General features: G+C 36.1%; 1 protein-coding gene across 13 annotated transcripts in view; it reads right to left on the bottom strand.

Annotated features, from left to right (window-relative positions):
* The window catches only part of ARHGAP24 (Rho GTPase activating protein 24), a 476093-nt gene that overhangs the window by 19913 nt on the left and 433576 nt on the right, over window positions 1-22604 (bottom strand). For 8 of the 13 annotated variants that reach the window (XM_036906338.2, XM_036906333.2, XM_057502414.1 and 5 more), the window contains one exon: window positions 15636-15843. The exons of 4 other annotated variants lie outside the window; for them this stretch is intronic. In XM_036906338.2, the coding sequence (XP_036762233.2) occupies window positions 15636-15843 (208 nt within the window). Of the gene's footprint in view, window positions 1-9700; window positions 9822-15635; window positions 15844-22604 lie in introns of those variants that run through there. One more of the 13 variants, XM_057502416.1, reaches the window with a different exon arrangement.

Below are 22604 nucleotides of genomic sequence, written 5' to 3'. Positions count from 1 at the left end.
TACCCTGAACTCCTCCTAAGGGAAGATGACCTGGCCTGAAACAATCCTTTCTTTTCTTTTGCAAATAACTCCCTTGCTCCACTCTCCTTCCTATAATTTTGTACAACTCTCTGGAGCATCTCTCCTTGCTATATGGGATGCTGGCCTAGTCATGAATTGCTTAATAAAGCCGATGAAATCTTCGAATTTACCAGCTGAAATTCTGTACTTTAACAGTGGGCAGGAAGTAAAAGGTCAATGGATTTCCAAGAAGCAGAGAGTGGTAGTGAACAAGGTCAGGGATTCTGCCCATAGTGAGAAAATACACCCCACTCCCGGGCTATAGCCAGAGTGACCAGTGCCCAGAGCCATTCACCTTGAGAAGCTGGAATATAGGCACTGGTGTGTCAGTGAATAGGCTCTTTCCCCGAGGATGACACGAAAGCAGAGTTAACTTCACAAAACTACATGGGCTGGGACAGTGGGCAGCTCAGTTCTCAAGTTTGGATTCAGGTTGATTTGATCAGCTATTTCCCACACACCTACAATGCACTGGGCATTGTAGAAAACACAGTGGCCAGGACCCCAAGGGGTTAAAAAAATATTATTTTAGTTTGCTTGTAATTTGTAATCCAGGGGGGCAGGAGATACTCAGCAGGTAAAGTATATAATTACAAAGTATGGTGAGTGATCATGAGGAGAGGATTGGATGCTGTCTAGCAGGTATGGGAGGGCTTCTCTGAGGAGGTGATGCCTGGGCCAAGATCAGAAGCTGCATTAAGAATCAACTGAGAGCAGAAGGGCAAATGAAGGCATTCCTTCTTAAAGCAAGACAGGTAAACAGCCCAAAGTGGGAGGGAGCATCCTGTCCTGGAGCTGACAAAAGGCTAAGGGGGACCAAAGCTCAGAAGGGGGCTGGGTGACTTTCGGGCAGTAGGCAGCACCTCAAGGAGCATGGCACTTCACCTGCATCAGAATCAGAGAGGGCAAGGTCTGAGGTTTTCCATTTCACTTCAGTCAGAGAAAGCATATGATCAACCATTCTGCCGCTGTTAAAATGATGGAGGGGAAAGGGGGCAAATCTTGCCACCCCAAGGTAAGCCTCTTTGGCATATGAATTACTTTAAGCTGGCTATTTCAAAGACAGGATGGAGAAGCTCTGAAAACCTGGTAGAAGTACCCTTTTGTCAGAGATATTTACATTTAAAAGGGAAATATCCACATGTAAGAGTGTCTCCCTGCTGTACCCAGGTGGAGCCGGGGGACACAGTCTCTGAAAACCTTTATTGAAGGAGAACAAGGACTTACTTGTGCAACCTCCCTCCCTACCTTCAACATCTTCTTTTGTCTTTGGTTGAAGACCTTACTTCAGGTGATAGCTTTTGGGAAGTTGCTCCTTTCCTGGATCTCTCCTGTGTATACATGTTATTAAACTCTTGCTTGATTTTTCTCCTGTCAATCTGTCTCATGTCAATTTGATTCTTAAGACCAGCTAGAATGAGCTGAAAGAGAATTTTTCCTCCTCAACAGAGGTGGTCTGATAGGACCTGTCTTATTTTATTAATTTTATTCTTTTCATAATTAAATAAATGAATTTTTTCTCTTAAAATTCTGAACTGATAGACAACATAGAAATCATCTTAAAGGCTAGCAGTAAAGAAATTGAAAATCATGTCACTGGGGCATGTTGAAAACTGCTCAAGCCCATTAATTCCTAGAAATACTTTTCCAAAATGTGTTTGAAAAGATACATCTAAAATAGTCTCAATGGTAAGCCAAGGAAGACACTAGTGTTTTGTTTTCTGGCAAACCACTCTATTTCACACCTACCAAAGCCCTTCTGTGTTTCTCTTACTGCGTCATAAACCACCTGACCCTTGAAGGTACAGTGATGCTCAGGCACAAAACCATAATGGGGTGCAGTGTTAGAGCAGGCAGTTGGGAAGATATGAGCGGGAGAGGTGGGAGTCGGTGGGTTTTCACCGACTCTTTGCCTAAAACAAAAATGAGGGCATTGCTGGGAAATCCTCAAGGTTGATGCCTGTGCAAAAGACACCCATGTATGTCTGAGAAGGACTTTGGCCCATTCCTATGATCATTAGAATCCCCCCCCCCCATAGGATTTTCTGTCTGCATTACAAGTAAGAGCATGTGCAGAGCCAGAGCAGTTATATAATCTGAGGCTGTTAACCCAACCCGCACACTTTACTATAAAACCAGCAAATATTCAGATAAGCAGGGCTGGTACTGCCCTCTCAGGCCACCTGCTATCTCTTCAAGAGTGTACTTTCTCCTTGCTAAATAAAACTGTCTTCTAGCTGCTCATCTTGCTTCTCTTCCTTGTCCAAGTGCACTGAAGGAGGGGTGAGAGAGACCCCTCCCTGTAACAGGACACTATGCAAGAGAATCAAATATTACAATAAAACCATTTCCAGCTTTTGACTCTAACTCAATCCCCTAACCCAACATGGGTTGGCTTGTGTTGCCTTTGACAAGGTAAAAATTCTGAAATGTCCAAAATTAAGTAACATAAGGGCCAGAGAATGAGGGGGAGAGAGAAGGGAAGGCCATCAGTCACTAGCTGCAGGCTGCAGCTGACCAGAAACTCCGTGTTCCTGGAGGAAGTCATTTCAACAAGCACCTAGAAGGGCCCCAGGACCACAGCAGCCCCCTTGCATGTGACTAGTGTCGGACCATCATCAACACCCAATCCCTGAGCCTTCTCTCTGGACTAACCACCTACCCCAGGGCTTTCCCCGCTTCGTGTTAGCCCACCTGCCTTATCTATAGTCAATGTGAATTTAAAGAGCTTTCTTTCCTTGAGACCCCTTATAATTGTGTCCTATTTCTTGAGTCTGGCAGACAAGTTGTTTCTGTGAACTGGACTTGCTGTTGGTGAAGCAGAGATTTCCTGTCCTGGGACTCAGTCCTTACTCAGCTAGCATCTTAAAGGCTCAATAAACCCTTTTGTTTCAGAGATCTCTTAGTCTGTAGAGTTTTTGATTTGCCAACTGTACAAATAGAGTATATAAAAATATTTATGAAATGAATTCAATAATTGAGACAATAATGATCAATAAGAAATACATGTTAATAAGAAATCTGCTTTAGTGTTTCAATGATGGACTATTCATTACACTGACTCTTTACAAACACTGTTTGCCAAGTAACTTTCTTGCTACTTCCCATATTATTTTGTTTCTAATGAAGTTACACTATAGAACTGAGGACGTGGGAACACTAGATGGCATGATTGCAAAGTGAGACTAATCAGGATGGTGTGAAAATTGTGAAGGATTAAAGTCTGCAGAATCATTCTTCATCCCCCAGCAATTTTCTTAGCACCAAAGCTACAGTAATGTTCCAAGAATAAAAATATTTGAGCTATGAATCAAGGTAAGAGATGTGGACTGGATGATTATTTCATTCCTTCCCTAAACTGATATGTTACATTAGCTTTCTAGCACTCCAGTATATATCCACACTGTCAGCCATGTAGAAACAATAAAGGAAAAATGACCAAATATATTTTCTTTCTTATTCAATTAGCAAAGGTTATGGTTATTACATTTTTGCTTAAAGGCTAAAACTTAAAAATTTATGGCTCCTGTTGGGCCTTATTAAACTTAAGTTATTTTGTAGAAACAGAGACTTCTGTATTTTCCCAGCATTCTCATGTTTAGCTTTGTCCTTTCCTACTGAATGGAATAAAACAGTCACTTCTGGGAACACTCCAACATTTCACCAGTCCTTGCTCACCTCACGAAGCTCAGTGCATCTGCCCCAATTATCAGTATGCTTGCCTAGAAATCTGGAGTTGCTCTGAAAAATCTCTTTGTGTATCTACTCTACAAAATAGCAGCCATCTGCATCTAACTCTCCAGCCTGATGTCGCTTACTGAAAACCCACTACTTTGCTGAATTAATATTTGTTTAATATGTACAGCCAATTAAGTAATTGAAAATATTGTGTTAGTTGCCCAGTGTACCTAGAGGAATGTGCCATCTTTGCCTCACAGAAACACAGTCGCATTGTGACAAAAGTCACAGTATAATGGAGATTTAAAATCCCCACCTGGTTAGTAATAATCACGACACCACCACCGCCACCAGCAGCAGAGCGTACACCCATTCTCATCTCTCTCTACATCTGGCCCACGCAGCAGTCTGGTACCTAGGTCCTGGGATTAACCCTGCTTGGCACACTTGATCAGGAAACTCCACTGGTATGAAATTCTTTTTGGCTAATCACTGAGATATGAGGGTTTTAAAGTTATGCTCTTTTAATAGAAATTCAAAACTATTTATTACTGTAAAACCATTATCCAGACCTCAGGTCTCTTCCACTCACCTCGTGGTAGACTCTGTTTTCAGAAATCAGAATGAATAATCATACACATTCGTTCCAGCAGAAGTGTATGGACAGGCCAGGGATCCTGAGCAAAAGAGCTGTCATACCAGGAGATGTTCTGAGCATATGTCCCTTAATTGATCAACATATGGGTTTCATTTTCACCTTATAGTATACTTGGACTTTACTTATGAATCTTGTTACCATCCTTTTATGAAGCTTATAGGGAGGATTCCTTGAGACACTCTATGATTGACCTAATTTATATTCTTGTGGGTGTTTCTTGGTTACTCTGGAATTGTTCTCGCAATGATTCACTCACCAAATAGTTGCTGAACTCTTACGGTGTGCACTGCCTCATGCCACATGTTAGGTGAGACAGAGTGAGCAACATAGATCTTTTTTGTCCCCTTTGGGCTGTATCTCTCATTGATCACCATCAGTACTTTTCACACCATGTCTCATTTGTTCTACTTCTTAAGACCACCTGTGTATTCTAGCTGCTAAGTCTTTTTCAGGTGTGTGATCTCAAGAATATTCTTTATACTTTCCGGAAATGACCTGCTTTATTTATCATCTATGTATAAGAAAGGCCTCTTACTAATCTGAACATGGATAAAGGAGTGTGACAAGATTCCTTCCTTTCTCACATTCTATCCCCACTCGTTCCCTCCCTGACAGTCACACACACAGATGAATCTAAATGCCAGTCATTACAAGTGTAATATCACACAGACAAAACCTTGAAACTTCTAAGCCTCAAAATTAGAAATGAGAATTTTTCACTGAATACTATGCACAGAACACAATATATCCATTAATTTAACTGAATAGAATAAATTTCCAGTGCACCCACACAGAAGGTTATTAAAGATATAGTGAACTTATCTGAAACACACACAATGAGATGACCTAAAATTCATTTGGAATTAAGAAAAAAATAATGTCATATCCATCAAACTCAAGGGAGAACATATATGAGGCTGGAACTGTCCAACAGCACTACGAAGATGGAGACTGCCACAAAACTGTCTTAATCCACATGCTGCTCTGGCCACTGAATTCACCAAAATTTACCAAAGCGAATCCAAAGGTGGTAAGCTGTTCCAAACTAAACTACACATTTACAAGAAAAGTCTGGTTCTGTTTAAACTTACTCTTTTTTGGTACCTGTCAAAACTGGTACACTTGTTGGCAGCATGACTTGAATTTGGTTAAGCTGCCATGGCTCACTGTAGTTACGTAAGTGTCACCACTGAATTATATACAACAGCAAAAGAGTTTTATGTGTCAGGACTACATTGAATTGGTGATGATCCCAAACAAGTCTCTTCGTTTAAAAGTCATGACGATAAACGACTCATAGCAGAACTGCATGAGGCCTTCTGCTATGGGCTGAACTGTGTAGCTCAAGAATTCACATGTTGAAATCTTAACCTCTGAAGTGACAGTATTGGGAGAAAGGGCCTTTGGGAGGTATTTAGGGTTAGATGAGGTCACAAGGGTGGAGCCCTGGTTTGAGGGGATTAGGGCTCTTATAGGTAAAGACACCAGGGAGCTTTTTCCCCACCCCCTTGCTCCCGTGTACGTGCAATGAGGGAGGCCGTGTGAGCACAGGATGAGAAGGTAGCCGTCTACCAGTCAGGAAGAGCCCTCAACAGAAGCTGGCTGTGCTGGCCCTCTGATCACAGACTTCCAGCCTCTACAGCTGTGAGAAAATAAATTTGTTATGTAAGCCACCCAGTCTGTGGTATTTTGTTACAGCAGCCTGAGCTGACTAATATAGCCCCCAAATCTGCATCTGGTGAGCTTAGCTATAAAACTATTACTAGTACTAGGTAATGAAATGTTATCAGAAAGATAGAAACCTGCTTTCACATAGTGTGGACATATGGAAATATAATAAGATAAAGTAGTGTGATTTAGAAAAAAGTGATTCTCAACCTTGGTTACACACTGGAGTCACCAGGAAAGTTTTTTAAAATCCTGATTATTGGGTCCTATATATTCTGATATAATTGGTCTGGGCTGAAACATGGGTACTGAGATTTTTGAAAAGCTTCTCAAATCATTCTCATGAGCTGATAAGGTTGAGAAGCATTGCTATAGGACAGGCATCTGAGGTGGGAAACTTCCAGGGAAAGGAGGCAGTTCTGATGTGTAATGATCAGAAGCTTAAATCTGGCCACTTTCGCATCCATTGCAGCCTATTAGTTGCATATTTCGAAAAGAGGTGGGAGGAATGTTGGTAAGGAGATGTTATTCATGCTTAAGTCAAAATATCACATTGGCCTTGTTTTTCCTACTTCTAGAATTATTTACGTGTATAGAAATCGTAGATTTCTCCCTTACACTGTTAGCTAATCATATAAAAGTAATACTTGACAGTTTGATATGCAGTCCAATATACCATGAGCACATGCATGCCTACTCACATGTGTGCATACACACGGACACACCTATGTGTATAAAACACTCAAGGTAATAAAACGCCCGGTTGTGTAGCTATAAGAGATTCCTTTGAGCAATATGAGTTTGGTGATTCCAAATAATAGACCCCTCAAATAGAAAATGGTAACATCCCAAATTGTAAAAAAAAAAAAAAAAATCCCACAGATATTTGTCCATTTGCTGTTTCTGACAAATATTTCCCATGAATAAGTCTCTCCTTACATTTTTTTTTTGGCACCTTGCATTCTCCTTCTCTGGCCATCATTCCTTACTAGTAAGCTCCCACACTTTTCTCCCTCTGCTGGCCTCTAAGTGTTATTATGTTCAACTCCATTCATACTCCCTGCATAAATCCATGAATTTAACTATCACTTTTGCAAAATGACTACAAAGTATACAGCTCTACACCAGACCTTTCCACTGAATTCTTCCGTGTTCCTTACACACTCTGAACTCAATATAAACAAAGCTGGAGAACAACAAAAACAGTACAATAAAATCATCCCTTCTTTACCATTTCCTCAATCATTGATGGCATCACCATTCACACAAATAAGCAAGAAACCTAGCAGTCAACTTAAGGTTGCTCTTTCTGAGACCTTAAATCTAACAGTGGTCAGTGATTCTCAGAATAAAGTGGAAATTGGGATCACCCAGAAAATTAAAAAAAAAAATTCTAATGACTGAATTCTATATATTCTGATGTGAAATCTTAGGAATCCATTCCATTCCTTCTTCAGCAGTGTCATTGACACTGTTCAAGTTTGTATCACTCATCTCCATTAATATAAGAGCATATTAGCTGGTCTTTCTGCTACAAACCTGTCTTCCCACCTCAGCTCCCCAAACATACACATATAAGTGGTGATCATTAGTAACAAATAAAAATGACAAGTAAAATGCCTTGTATAGCCTTTGAATACTACATTTAAATACAAAGGGCAAATGTCTAAATATATGTAAATAAACCCCACACAGTTAAACAAACCTATATATGTATATATAGATAAACATATATATATATATCTCATAGACTAGTCACTAGATTTGTCATCATTTAGTTAGTTTGGGTTAGTATGGAAAGTACTGATTCACTTTATAAATAGCCACACTCTAATTTGTCTAAGTAAATTAAAAATTTAGACTAAAGATTAAAAGTAAAATCCTTCTTTTTCCATTATAATACTCAGGTGCTTTCATTGAAGAAGAAAACTTAGTGGGATGGAGGCTTATGAAGCTTGATATAGACTATTCAGAAGTTTCTTTAAAGTAATATTACATCAGGATAACTCTAATGGGTTATCTTGTACATAATATGCATTTAATTCCAACAACAAAAGAAAAACCTAATTAAAGCTTTAAATTGAAACTAGTAGATAAGCAAGTTTTGGAGATCTAATACATGGCACTGGGAATGTAGTCAACAATACTGTGTTATAAACTCAAGGTTCTAAAAGACTAGATCTTAATTGCCCTCACCACAGAAAAAGAACTTATAATTATATGACCTAACAGAGATGTTAGCTAGCACTACAGTGGTAATCATTTTGCAATACGTAAGTGGATCAAACCAACACAACACATTGTACACCTTAAACTTGCACATGTTTTATGTCAATTTTATCTCAAGAAAAGTAATTTTTAAAAACTGTAAGTGCTGTTAGTTACAAAATTAATTAACATGGCTATTAAAATAAGTTAATATGTCCCTTTATGTCTGGTGATCTGGGTCCCAAAGTTCAATGTTACATCCAAATTTAACTTAGAACTAACATTTATATGCACTTGATACAGTCTTATACTCTAAATGACATTAATATTGTCCAAAGTCTTAAGAACCAAGGTATAAAAAAAATTTCCCATAAACTTTTCCCACAGGAATTGAATCTGAAGTCAATGAAGCCACAAAGATTTTCTTTCTAAACTAAGAACCTGTTCATATCAATAATGTATATAATTGCTTAGAAAAATTATTGACCTAAGGAATTACTTGCAAAATCACCAGTGATAAAGAGATTATAGCCTGTTTGCACACCACAGAGATTCTGCTGAGTGTGTGCATATCCACATACCACATATACATGTAAATGCATATTACACATATGCATGTACTACATACATACATATATTTTGCTCTTTGTAGAATTTTAAAAAACATATTCAATTGGTTTTGTGATATGAAGAAAATTAAGTTGATCTCCTTGATTGACTGTACATGTTGGGCTTTGTTCTCAGGGCCAGCAGATCTTTGCTCTATTTATTCACGATTGTCTCAGTGGAAAGCTCAAGGCTGTGAGATCCCACAGAGTATCTATAGTTGCCAACGGACAACTAGCTACTTTGCTCAATTTTTTAAATAAACATAGGCATTCCTAATCTAGATTGGGAGTTACGATGGAGTAGTATCACAGTAGCACCGACACTTTCTCCAGCTGTTCTGCAGACATAATTTCCTAAATTCACAAAGCGTAAAATAGATGCTAAGAAATACAAGAATGGCTCAAAAGATTAGAAGATTATTGTCAATTCAGAGGACCTATTTTCAGGTCATTATAAGGAAACTATTCACAATAAGAGGTACAAGAAAATTTCGAGAAATTCTAAAACTATACTTAATGAATAGCACTTACTGTTCAATGGATTATGTGACTGTAGTTTGAGAGAGGTGGACTAAGACCCTTCTTGCTCACCTCACATGTCCCCCAGGAATGGCTTGGCAATAAAGATAACTGGAAGAAATAATGTACATTCTCTAAGTACACTATGGTTACACAATTATCTAATTAGATTATGTAAACAGTGAGCTTTCATTTCTTGCTTAAATTGCCTATGCTGTCCTTCCTAATATTTGATTCTATACAGACACAGAGGGTATTCTGTCAAAGAGTTTACATGACTTACTAGTTTTCATGTCTTTACCTTAGTGATGTATGTATCTTTCTTGCTCCAATTGTACCCATGGGTTGTAATTTCAGTTTCATATGGTCTTGAAAGCTTTGGCAAACAGCTAATGAATTTGGCTAATCTAAAACAGAGAAGTTACAGCTATATTCACTTTATAATTCTGTTATCTGACTACATAGTTTTCCCTTTACTAAACACTGTGGGTGGAGTTTCAGGACAAAGGAAATACAATCCCATAATACATTCAGCAATTGATTTCTTTCTGACAGATTTCAGATTATGCAAACAAGGATTTCCCAGAGAAGTGTTATAGATGCTCAGATACTGAGGGGGTGTATTTATATTAAAATAGATACTTTAAAATTTTTCTTAACAGCATTTAAATCCCATATACATACTTTAATACTTCAATTTTAAAATAAAAATAAAACAGAGCCAAATATCACAAATAATTTTTCTAGTAATGAAGACTAAATAATAACCAAAGTTTCCTTATTGCTGTGTCCCTCAATGACCTTGCTGCACGTTGCCATTTCCTGCCACAACTGTCACAAGTTTGGAGAATTTTGATTATCTGATTCTGGGATGAATAATAAAAGATGCAAACATTCCTTTCTAGAAAACTTTATTTTCTTCCAATAACTGTGCTTTATAAAACAAAACCTTTGTGCCTTATAAAAGAGATGAGTAAATAGAGGTCTATTTTACATTGTCAATCTCTAACTCTTAGTGTTAGAGGGAACTTAAAAGATTTTCTGATAGATCCAGGTAAGTCCACCCCAAACTATTCAAGCTGGACACTTCAACAGTCTCCTATTCCAAAAATATAGGGGATCAATGATACCATTCCAGTTTATTCATATATATATATATATATATATATAGAGAGAGAGAGAGAGAGAGAGAGAGAGAAAGGAAAAAAGCTTTAAAAGAATGCAACTATATATTTATTTTTATTCTCAAATACTGTCATGCTGTTTGTTGGAAAGGGTACTTTGCTACCACAAACACAGATATTTATTATCTTAGTGCTGTTTCTACTTGGACCATTCTTAAGAGAGGTTAGTGTAAGTGGGAAGAAAGAGACAAAATTAAATGAAGAAGTAAGGGGTTTTATTGTTTTTGTAATTATTTTGTTATAAATCAAAACCTAGTTCACTTTTGGAGTATAATTTATCCATATTTATGAGAGCAATTTCTGGAGTACAGAAGAAATAAAGGTACTGGTCTTATTTAGAGCTGTGGCTTTTATGAAATTGTAGCCCATTCATAGGATTATGATTCTACATTAACCTAGGCTGATATTTTGCTCTATTGACAAAAATACTCTAACAGAATTTTAGAAGTTGTTTTGAAACATGATGATTTTCAAGTTTCCTTAATTTTAATATCTACAAATGAGTACATGAGCTGCCTACTTATTGAGATGTCAGAAATACTGGCATTCTTTCATCAACAAATATATTCAAAACACACTCCTCATATCCATTTATTCAACACAGATTTACTGAGTACCTACATCATGTATGACGTCCTAGGTGTTAGGGATAAATAAATGTGATCGAGATTCATAAAATTGTCTACTCTCTTTGAGTTCATATTCTAGGTATATGTATAGAGTTTTACTTTATAAATACAGAGTTGTAAATCAATATCCACAGAGATACCCTCATTGGTATATATAAGTACACTCCTGTGATATCACAGATGTTTATGTCAATCCTAAATAGATATTCCCAGAGCAATACTGATTTGTTTGTGATTTTTTAATCATTTCTTATAACAAATTATCAAGATCATCAGAAAAATTATTTTACAACATATGCCTTCTAAAATGTACATAATGAATGACTCATAAGCACATAAAAAGACATACAACACCAGCAGTCATTAAGGAAATGCATACTGAAACAACAATGAAATACCATTTCACAATCACTAATGGCTAAAATAAAAAAACTGGAACACAAATACGTTGCTGGTGGAAAAGAAAATAGTACACAGCCACTATGGAAAATCGTTTGGCAGTTTCTCAAATGTTAAAGCAGCAATTCCACTTCTAGTTATATATCCAAAGGAATGAAAACATGCACACACGTTTGCAGTAGCATTATTCATAAAAGTCAAAATGTAGAAACAACTGAAATATTTACCATCTAATGAATGAATAAACACAATGCAGTTTATTCACAAAAAGCAATTCTACTTATCAATAAAAGGCAACTACAGATATATGCTGTAACATGGACAAGCTTCATTATGCTAAGTGAAAGAACCTGGATGCAAGAGACCGTATATTGATAATTCCACCTATATGACATGTCCAGAAAAGGGAAAAAGTCTGTGAAGACAGAAAGCAGATTGGTGATTGCCAGGGGAGGAAAGGAAGCTAGGAATAACAGTAGACAGCCTGAAGTGTGTTACTTGGGTGACAATAATGTTCTAAAACTGATATATGGCAATGGTTGCATAACTTGGTAAATTTATGAAAAATCATTGAATTTTACCCTTGCAATGGGTGAATTACATGGTATGTAAACTATGACTCAACAAATTTGTTACAGAAAATACACTACTTTGAGGGATGTACTATCACCATGCAAGAATATTAACAACCTAATTTATAAGACATACAAAACACACACTTTCAGAAGAGAAAACCTTACAGGTATTTGTATTTCTTTCTATAGGAATTGCAAAGAAATTTCAAAACATAAATGAAGATATACCAGATCAAAAACACTGATGAATTTATGGTTAAGCAATAATTTCTGTATTACATAGATTCAAGCATATTACTTCTGCTTGAATATAAAATGTTAGAATTATCATTATCAACATCACAAGGTTTACAATGACAATAATATGCTAAGTGTCATATTTACATTATATCATTTACTCATGTGTTTTTGTTCTATTTTATTTTATTTTTAAATGTGTAAGTATAACAACCCTGTGGGGTTAAGCATTATAATTTTCATTTTACACATGAGAAAACTAGGAGTTTTGAGAAGTTAAGTAATTAGTCCCAGGTTGTTAACATAGATAGCAAACAGTTGGCTGCCTGCCGTCAAAGCCTGAACTCCTATTCATACACTGCTTCCTTTTGAATAAGTACAAAAACACTAAGTGTTAGATATCCCAAACATTGGGAAACTTCTTGGCTAATTAACTGTCTTTATTCATAACTCAATCAGGTTTCAGTGGAAGTGAGCTCCAATTTATTCAAAGATACATTGAGAGAGACTAATATCCCTGATGAACATAGATGCAAAAATCCTTAACAAAATATTAGCAATCTGAATTAAAAAATATTTCAAAAGAATCATCCATCATGTGAATTAGAAATGAGTACATCTTGGCCAAGCCCCGCTCAACTTGTAGAATCATGAACAAATAATTGGTTGTTATTATTTAAGTCACAAAGTTTTGGGGTGGTTTGTTAAACAAGCGTAGAAACCTGAAACAAGGAATACCACTCTCCTTTGCCTGAAGTATTTGAGCACCATTCCCGTATTGTGTCTGATGTGGAAATACTCTTTGCAGCCCCCTTCTATAGGCTTTCTAGGTAATAAGTAGCTTCTGTAAATTAAAAGATAAGGACATTTTTCTGCAGCATGAAATCAGCAGGTAATTAAGAGATTTTTCTGATTAAATCCTGATAATAAAATAATGGATACTTATGTAAATTACAATATAAAAAAGGGAGAGACAGCAATCATTATACCACAAAAATCAATGTTTATCTTTTGTTACATATTCTTTAGTCTGTTTATGTATTGATGCATTTTATACAAAAAATGCATTTTTCATAACTGGGATCACACTTTATATAAAGACTGTACAGTATTTTATTGTCAGCCCATAGTTATCAAGAAACTGATTTGGAGATAATAGCTTAAGGGCATATCTCTTCTTACATGTATCTTAAAATATATAAAACAGTCATCTGTTCTCCCATATTAGCAAAAATCTGTTATAAGAACCAAATCATAAATGACTAAAGAAAAATAATTTTAATAAATATATTTTGCTATATGTCACCTGCATGTATTTAGTATAATACCTGTATAAACATAAGAAAAGGCCATGTCGCATGAAGTTCATTGTAGATGTTGTTTATCCCATTACATGAAATTTTACTATGAGGATCCAATTGACAAATTTCTTTCTAATTTTGGAACCAAAAATCTACATTTCTCCCAGATAAACCTGGATATAAACTTGTTTGTATCTTGTAGACAGGCCCGAACTATGAACTACTGAACTGTTTTTCTTTTTCAGAGTGTAGAATAAAGCATGGAGCTCTCCTGCCAAAAGCATATTTGCATTATTGAAATTTGTTCTCGGACCTGGGTTTTTAATTTATTTCTTTAAATCTACATTTAATTTTTCTCAGAGAGAATTATGAATCTTTATAAACTATCTATAATACCTTTTATAAAAAGGTAGGATTTTAATCAGTTGACTGATCCTGTCCTGTTTTTCCATTTATCATTTCCATTTATTGTTACATAATTAGTATTTTTCCAAAATTTTAATATACCTGTGTAACATTTTGTATATTAATGCACTATTATTTAATAAACCATACTCAACTGCTGGAGATAACAGATTGGTGTTCATTTTTTACTATTATAAAAACTAAGTAACTTTGCACTTAAGTTTTTTCTATCTATCTTCTAAGACTAGAATTTCTTGCTTAACAGGTCTTTAAAAACATGACCACATTTCTTAAGAAAGGCTAAGATAATTTGCACTTTCTCAATCAGAATACCTATACTTTACCAACACTGAGTATTATCATTGTTTGGGATTTTGTTAATGTGAACAGTAAAAGGGTATTAAATGAGTTAATGTTCTTTTTTTTTTAGATTTTTAGCAAGAACCCATATTTTCAATGATGCTTCCTTTATCTCATATCATGTATTCAAGTGTATTTCCACCCATGTGCTAATTCTATACTTGCAAAGAGAAATAATACTTAGCAGACAATTTTTAATTTCAAGTATCAAGGCAAAGTCCAATACTGAGAATCTCACTTAAGGAAATAATGCAAAAACAGAAGATATTTATGTGAATGCATTCCCACTATGGCATTATTACAGTAGTGAAAAGGGTCACGACATAATGCCCAACATTATTGAAATGGTATGAACAATATACTTGTAGGGTGAAATATTAAATATTAAAAATTAATCTCACAGAGGTTGCCAATGATCAGATGTTAAGTTAAAACATATTGGAAAAAAAGGGCATTTTTAAACTTCTAATATGGAAACATTCTGCTACACAATTTTAATTAATAATATTAGGTTAAAAGATGATTTTTTCTACTAAAATGTAAAAAGGTGAAGAAAAGGAGGTAATTCACATTATGTTATCACTGTTTAGTGTATTAGTAGAGCTATGGATACTTTTACATTCTTCTCTGTAACTTCCATTTCCTGAATTTCACCACACTTTACTTTCTCTTTGTTACTTTGTAAATTTATTCTAGATTAAGGAAGAGCTATATATTTAAGGATATAATACTTTCATTGTTATTATTAAAAAGTTATTTTCATCACATTGCCAATATCTCAATCTCTGCTTATTAATACTTTTGCTGTATCTTAGCTGAAAGAATTTTTTTAAAACACCTAACAAGACTCCTATTTTAAAAGTTTACTCTTGAAATTAAAAAGTTTACTACATTTTTTTTTTTTAGAACCAAAGGGGAAAAAATATTTGAAGGAGAAAAAAGTATGGAAGAGAAAGACATCTGAAGCATCAAATTTTTGACTCAGTCACTAAAAAAAAAAAACCAAACTATCCTTCTGTGGTCATATAATCTCTCTTTTTAACTGTTACAACATCAATTAAGGTTATGCTGTCTCAGCTCAATGCATCCTTTCAGTTCAGTCTGAATTTCTCAGTGAAGGATGGCGAGTAAAATCCTGGAGTCTACCTGTCAAATGATGGTTTCTCTCCGCAGTCAAACGCATCCTGGAGCTCCTTGACAAGATTAGCCTGGCCCGGCAGTCGGAAGAGCCCCTCCTCCTTCAGCCCCCTTTGTCGGATGAAGTCCACACACTGCTCCACCAGCATGGGAGCCAGCCGGTTCCCATACCTCTTCTCGTAACGGACAGTATCTTCCAGTTTCTGCCCAAAAATGCCTGGAGAAATAAAGGATCCCAATGAATCTGAGAACTGCATCTCTTCCCACTTTGTTGCTTTCTTTTAAAACTCGGCGTGAAGGTAAAACAAAGGCTGGAATGCTTGCAAGCATTTAACATTTCATACTCCACAGTCTTACAGAATCAAATTCAGTACGCACTATTCTTCAAACGAAAAGGCTTTATCTTATGCTGCCCTTTCCCCCTGTATTTCATATTTAGCCCATAACTGAAATAGAAATAGAGAGTTTAATATATCCACTTGGAAATGAGAAACATTGCAATAAATATAATTTTCGTTTTGGATTTTCTTTTTTTTTTTTCTTCTGGAAATGGAATTGTATTCAAAAGCTTAAAAGCAGAAATATTCTGTAGACAATAGTCAAACTCTACTTTTGTTACATGTTCAGTTTTCATTTAGTTTAATATTGGTCATTTCTCTGCTCACCTTTTGTTTCCAGTCAAGTGATGATGCAATGATTACACAATTAATAAAATCAGGAAAAGAAACCCAGAATTTTCATCCATATGAAATATTTCAGACAGTGTTTGCTCTTGAAAACCTTGATCTATTAATTTATTTGAAGGGAAACCTTCTGAATCGTGAAGCAGGGCACACCCAAAGTGAGGAGGCAGGGTCATAGTAGTTTGCCCTGACAGGAGGTTTATTGTACCACCCATTGCCTAGAATTGCCAGTACTTGGTGCTAGTGAAAAGCAGGCCAATTTTGATGAGTTTTATTAATGATTTTAAAATACCTACAAACAATGAATTCCTTGGTACTTCTGTCTGGGGATGAATATCCCCACTATTCATCCTTTGTACCTCACTGATTAAGAAAAATATATTAACATCAGATGGTAGCTTGACAAAAATGATCAACCTATGAGAAAAGAGAGGGGGAAAATCCAAAGCAAATGTGACTCTGATGTTCTCAGTTGGGATGAACATCACTAAATCCTTTAGATGATCTAATGAATTTCATAGAAGGGAAGAAAAAATAGTGTTGCATGTTGAAATTATATAAGAATGTTTGGGGAATTATTTCAAAACCAGTAGGTTAAGGATTTCACAAGAAGAACATATGCTTTATCTATTTGTAAAGTAATATATGATGTATGGATTCAGTAATGAAAAAACCATCATATTCTAAGCAATAAACACCTACTACCAAAGACAATATTCTTAGCCCAGGTAGAAACAATAATGAAAAAAACAAACCAAATTATTCCAGACCTGGTATTAAATCCAGCACTAATGGAATTCCTTTAAGGAAAAAAGTTTGAGTGAGAAGTGTGTATAAAACAGAATTAGAAAATGGAATTTTCTGAGGGCAGGAAGATTAATGCAGGTAATAGGCCTATTTAGCTTAGTTTGAGGACTTTAGAACAAGTCGTTTCTCAGTGACAGTGTGTCAGACATTGCTGACTCCATACACAGTTACGCTCTTATTTTCTCTTACCTTCATTTTAGAGGCTGGAAAATCAAATATATCCCCTACTTCCAATAGGTTTTCTGAAGTCTGTAGGAAAAATTGTTTTCTTGGTGAAAGACAAAGCATAGGTGGAATTGCCAGCCACTCCTTTTTCCTATCTGGAACTTTGACATCTGTCCACCTAAGGGTAACCTTTTGACCATTAGGTAACAGCCCTGAGGGTAAAGCTGAACGATCCAGAGACAAGGTAGCTGAAACTATGGAAGCACAGACCCAGTGCCAACAGCACCTTCTTCCATATTTTCCTTAAACATGAGAAAAAGAAGCCCCTGTGTGTGTAAGCCACTGTTTTCTATTATGTGCAGCAATGCGGAATTCTGACCCACAGAGTGGTGATAATGAGTTTGAAGATATTCTAGTAGTTTAGTAACAAAGCTTGAAAACTGGTTATGCATGGAGTATATTGACTCTTTCTGGGGAGATCTTTGATGCTTATTTGGGTGGGGATGTTTGGATTCTCTTCTGCTAAAATGAAGGTAATAGCCTTTCAAAGGTACTTACAGGATATTTTTAAAAAATAATGCTCACATTTGGGAATAAATCTTATGTATCTGTAATTTTTCACTTACTGTTTTGGATTGATAAATATATTACGTAAGGTTTCCCTCCAAACCCAGCAGAAAATTTACTATGTTCCAATTCATTTTTTTTTTTTTGGTATCATTAATCTACAATTACATGAGGAACATTATGTTTAGTAGACTCCCCCCATCACCAAATTCCCCCCACATACCCCATTATAGTGATTGTCCATCAGCATAGTAAGATGCTGTACAATCATTACTTGTCTTCTCTGTGTTGTACAGCCTTCCCTGTGACCCCACCCCACATTGTGCATTCTAATCGTAATGCTCCCTTTCTTTCCCCTCTCCCACCTTATCCCTCACTTCCCACCCATCCTCCCCAGTCCCTTTCCCTTTGGTAACTGTTAGTCCATTCTTGGGTTCTGTCAGTCTGCTGCTGTTTTGCTCCTTCAGCTTTTTATTTGTTCTTATACTCCACATATGAATAAAATCATTTGGTACTTGTCTTTCTCCACCTGGCTTATTTCACTGAGCATAATACCCTCTAGTTCCATCCATGTTGTTGCAAATAGTAGGATTTGTTTTCTTCTTATGGCTGAATAATATTCCATTGTGTATATGTACCACCTCTTCTTTATCCATTCATCTACTGCTGGACACTTAGGTTGCTTCCATTTCTTGGCTATTGTAAATAGTACTGCGATAAACATAGGGGTGCATCTGTCTTTTTCAAACTGGAGTGCTTCATCCTTAGGGTAAATTCCTAGAAGTGGAATTCCTGGGTCAAATGGTGTTTCTATTTTGAGTTTTTTGAGGAATCTCCATACTGCTTTCCACAATGGTTGAACTAATTTACATTCCCACCAGCAGTGTAGGAGGGTTCCCCTTTCTCCACATCCTCACCAACATTTGTTGTTGTTTGTCTTTTGGATGGTGGTAAGCCTTACTGGTGTGAGGTGATAGCTCATTGTGGTTTTAATTTGCATTTCTCTGATGACTAGAGATGCGGAGCATCTTTTCATGTGTCTGTTGGCCATCTGAATTTCTTCTTGGAGAACTGTCTGTTCAGTTCCTCTGACCATTTTTTGATTGGATTATTTGCTTTTTGTTTGTTGAGGTACATGAGCTCTTTATATATTTTGGATGTCAACCTTTTATTGGATCTGTCATTTATGAATATATTCTCCCATACTATAGGATGCTTTTTTGTTCTATTGGTGGTGTCCTTTGTTGTACAGAAGCTTGTATTTCTGTGGGGTCCATCATGATGTTTCCTTTCTCGTTTCTGATTCTGTTGATGTGTGTTAATACTCTTTTTCTCTTAGTAAGTCTGGCTAGGGGCTTATCTATTTTGATTATTCTTTCAAAGAACCAGCTCTTGATTTCATTGATTTTTTTTTCTATTGCTTTATTCTTCTCAATTTTATTTACTTCTTCTCTGATCTTTATTATGTCCCTCCTTCTGCTTACTTTAGGCCTCATTTGTTCTTCTTTTTCCAGTTTCAAAAACTGTGACTTTAAACTATTCATTTGGGATTGTTCTTCCTTCTTTAAATAGACATGGATTGCTATATACTTTCCTCTTAGAACTGCCTTAGCTGCATCTCAGAGAAGTTGGGGTTTTATGCTGTCATTGTCATTTGTCTGCATATATTGCTTAATATCTGTTTTAATTTGGTCATTGATCCATTGATTATTTAGGAGCATGGTGTTAAGCCTCCATGTGTTTGTGAACCTTTTTGTTTTCTTTGTACAATTTATTTCTAGTTTTATGCCTTTGTGTTCTGAGAAGTTGGTTGGTAGAATTTCAATCTTTCTGAATTTACTGAGGCTCTTTTTGTGGCCTAGTATGTGGTCTATTCTGGAAAATGTTCCATGTGCACTTGAGAAGAATGTGTATCATGCTGCTTTTGGGTGTAGAGTTCTGTAGATGTCTGTTAAGTCCATCTGTTCTAGTGTGTTGTTCAGTGCCTCTGGGTCCTTACTTATTTTCTGTCTGGTGCATCTGTCCTTTGGAGTGAGTGGTGTGTTGAAGTCTCCTAGAATGAATGCATTGCATTCTATTTCCTCCTTTAATTCTGTTAGTATTTGTTTCACATATGCTGGTGCTCCTGTGTTGGGTGCATATATATTTATAACGGTTATATCCTCTTGTTGGACTAAGCCCTTTATCATTATGTAATGTTCTTCTTTATCTCTTGTTACTTTCTTTATTTTGAAGTCTATTTTGTCTGATACAAGTACTGTAACACCTGGTTTTTTCTCCTTTGTTGTTTGCATGAAATATCTTTTTCCATCCTTTGACTTTTAGTCTGTGTATGTCTTTGGGTTTGAGGTGAGTCTCTTGCATCCAGTTCATTCTTTATGTGAACTACCAATGAGAACCAAACTTCTAAGATCTGGATTTATGCAGTAATGAAAAACCATTAAACATTCTTTATTTTAAATTTGGAGAATTTCTTTTGTCCCAGTAGCTCAGGGAGGTGATAAAGGTAATGGTAAGTTTTGCTTCAGAAGAATACTCTGGTTTCCTTTTTTTTTATCCTAATGATAAGAATTTACTTAAGAGGTGTAACAAGAAACTAAAAGGCCCTAACATCTTTCCATGTATTAAATACATATTACATACTAGGACCTTGACATATATTCTCTTATTTTCAAAATAAACACATAAGGTAGCTATTGTGCTATTGCATACATGAGGAAATTGGGGCCCGGAGACATTAAATGAATCTCCCAAGGTTAGTGACACAGCACCAAGTGGAAGAATGGAATCCATATTCAGATTTATTCAGCCTTAAAACCTTTGCTCAATCCTGAATACTAGTCCTCTTCCATATTTATTTGATTAAGTGCCCTCATTTTCTAAAAATAGCTAAATTGGTTCTAAAAAGTGATAAAAGCTAAGCTGTACTTACATATTCCAAGCATAGATACAAGCAGTTTACGTGCATTTCTCTCATTTAAAAACTCACAGCACTCCATGCAGTAAGCTCCACTTTAGAAGACTGAAGCATGGGAAGGTTCAGTAACCTGCTGAATGTCACACAGCTAGCAAATGGTGGAGCCAGGATTTGTCCAAGGCTGCTGAGTTTCAGAGCCACTCGGCATCTATTACACAATACTGTGTAGTGTGCATATTGGCTGAAAACTGAGTTATGGAGGCAAAAATCCTGCCACTTACTAGCTTTCTGAGCTCAGTTGCTGTCATCACACTAGGACGGGTGTATTCTGTTGAGAAAAAATGCAAATTTTGGAAAGGGTCAGAAAATTAAAAAAGGAGAAGGGGAAAATATGAACATTTAGTGAGCATCCTGCCTAAGGAAATAATTTCCTTTATGTAAAGTGCTATGCCTATTTAACAATATAATATATAAGAGAGTTAAAGCATGTAGACAATATATACATATGCTTAGAAATTATTGTGGAAAAATAAGTTTTCTGCTGTAGATATGGTCTTGCAAAAATGATATGAAATGTTTATAAGGGACATATGCTTCCCACTTTGTAGCACTGGAAATAGAAAGTCCCAAATATCTCTGACTTATGATGACAGATGTGAGTTAACTTCCTGGATGAATGTGTTTTTTGTGCAGAAAGTTATAGGAAAACTCTTTTTAAAGCTGATTTATTTAGAATTTCTTTAAGCAAACAATGAAACTTCAAATTTTAAAATTAACAAAAAACCCAGAAAGGTCATGATCCATCCCCAACTAGCAGCAAGGGGAAAAGGACACATTAATTATTAGATCATTAACCAGAATATTCCCTGTGGTGTGAGTCATGCACACAGGTCCAGCTATGCCCGTTTAAATTCCAAGGGAAGCTTCTCACTCCCTGACAAAACTGCCCCTGGAATTTCTGGGTGATGGTGGCATGTCATGCATATTTCCCCTAGAAGTACATTGATGGTGTCATAAAGTGTTACTGAGGACATACATGACTTTTCACTGGACTGAGAAAGTAATTCAAACATGATTTTATTATAGCTTCGGCACCTGTTTTAACTGGTGAGAGAGAGAGAAATCTAAATATCCTTCTGGATATGTAAGGTTCCTCCTTTGCATGTGATTTATACACCCAATAGCTAAAGGCAGCCTATTATTATTGAGTGTGATCAGATAAATATATTCAAATTACACCCATCCTATATATGAATAAACAAATATAAAACCTAGCCTTCCTGGACTCTCTGTGCCTTGCTATTATTTATTCTTTTCGCTCCTTGATTCCCAGTTAAGCATAACTCTGGTTCCATATTGTCACTTTCTACCTCTTGTCCACTTATTGCAATTTGTCCTCTGACATCATCATTCCACTAAAGGAGCTTTTCCTAAAGTCACCAATTCCTAGTTGTCAAAACACTGACAGCCAAATTTTTTTTTATTATTATTTTTGCCTCAATCCCTTTAAAACTATCAATCTCACTCTTCTTCCTGACACTTCTCATAATTCTTGCCTTCTAGAATACTCTTCTTAATCTCCTTCTTGACTATGCTACTTACCACACCCTTCCCATAAATTTACTGGTGCTCTGGGTTCTGTCCTCAGCCCCATTTTCACTTTATTTGACACAATTATTTTGCTGGACTCCAGATTTGCACCTCAATTTGGGCCATATTGTGATCTTTAGCACAGGATTTCCAAGTGCCCATTAGACCCTTCCTCAACACGGACATCTCAAAACATTCTCAGACTGAAAATTTCTAAAACCAGCTAAACCATCTTTACTTTGAAACCTG

The sequence above is a fragment of the Manis pentadactyla genome, chromosome 5, assembly GCF_030020395.1.
Source record: "Manis pentadactyla isolate mManPen7 chromosome 5, mManPen7.hap1, whole genome shotgun sequence".
Lineage (NCBI taxonomy): Eukaryota > Metazoa > Chordata > Mammalia > Pholidota > Manidae > Manis > Manis pentadactyla.
The sequence above is the reverse complement of the archived record's forward strand: the minus strand, read 5'-3'. Positions and strand labels throughout refer to the sequence as shown.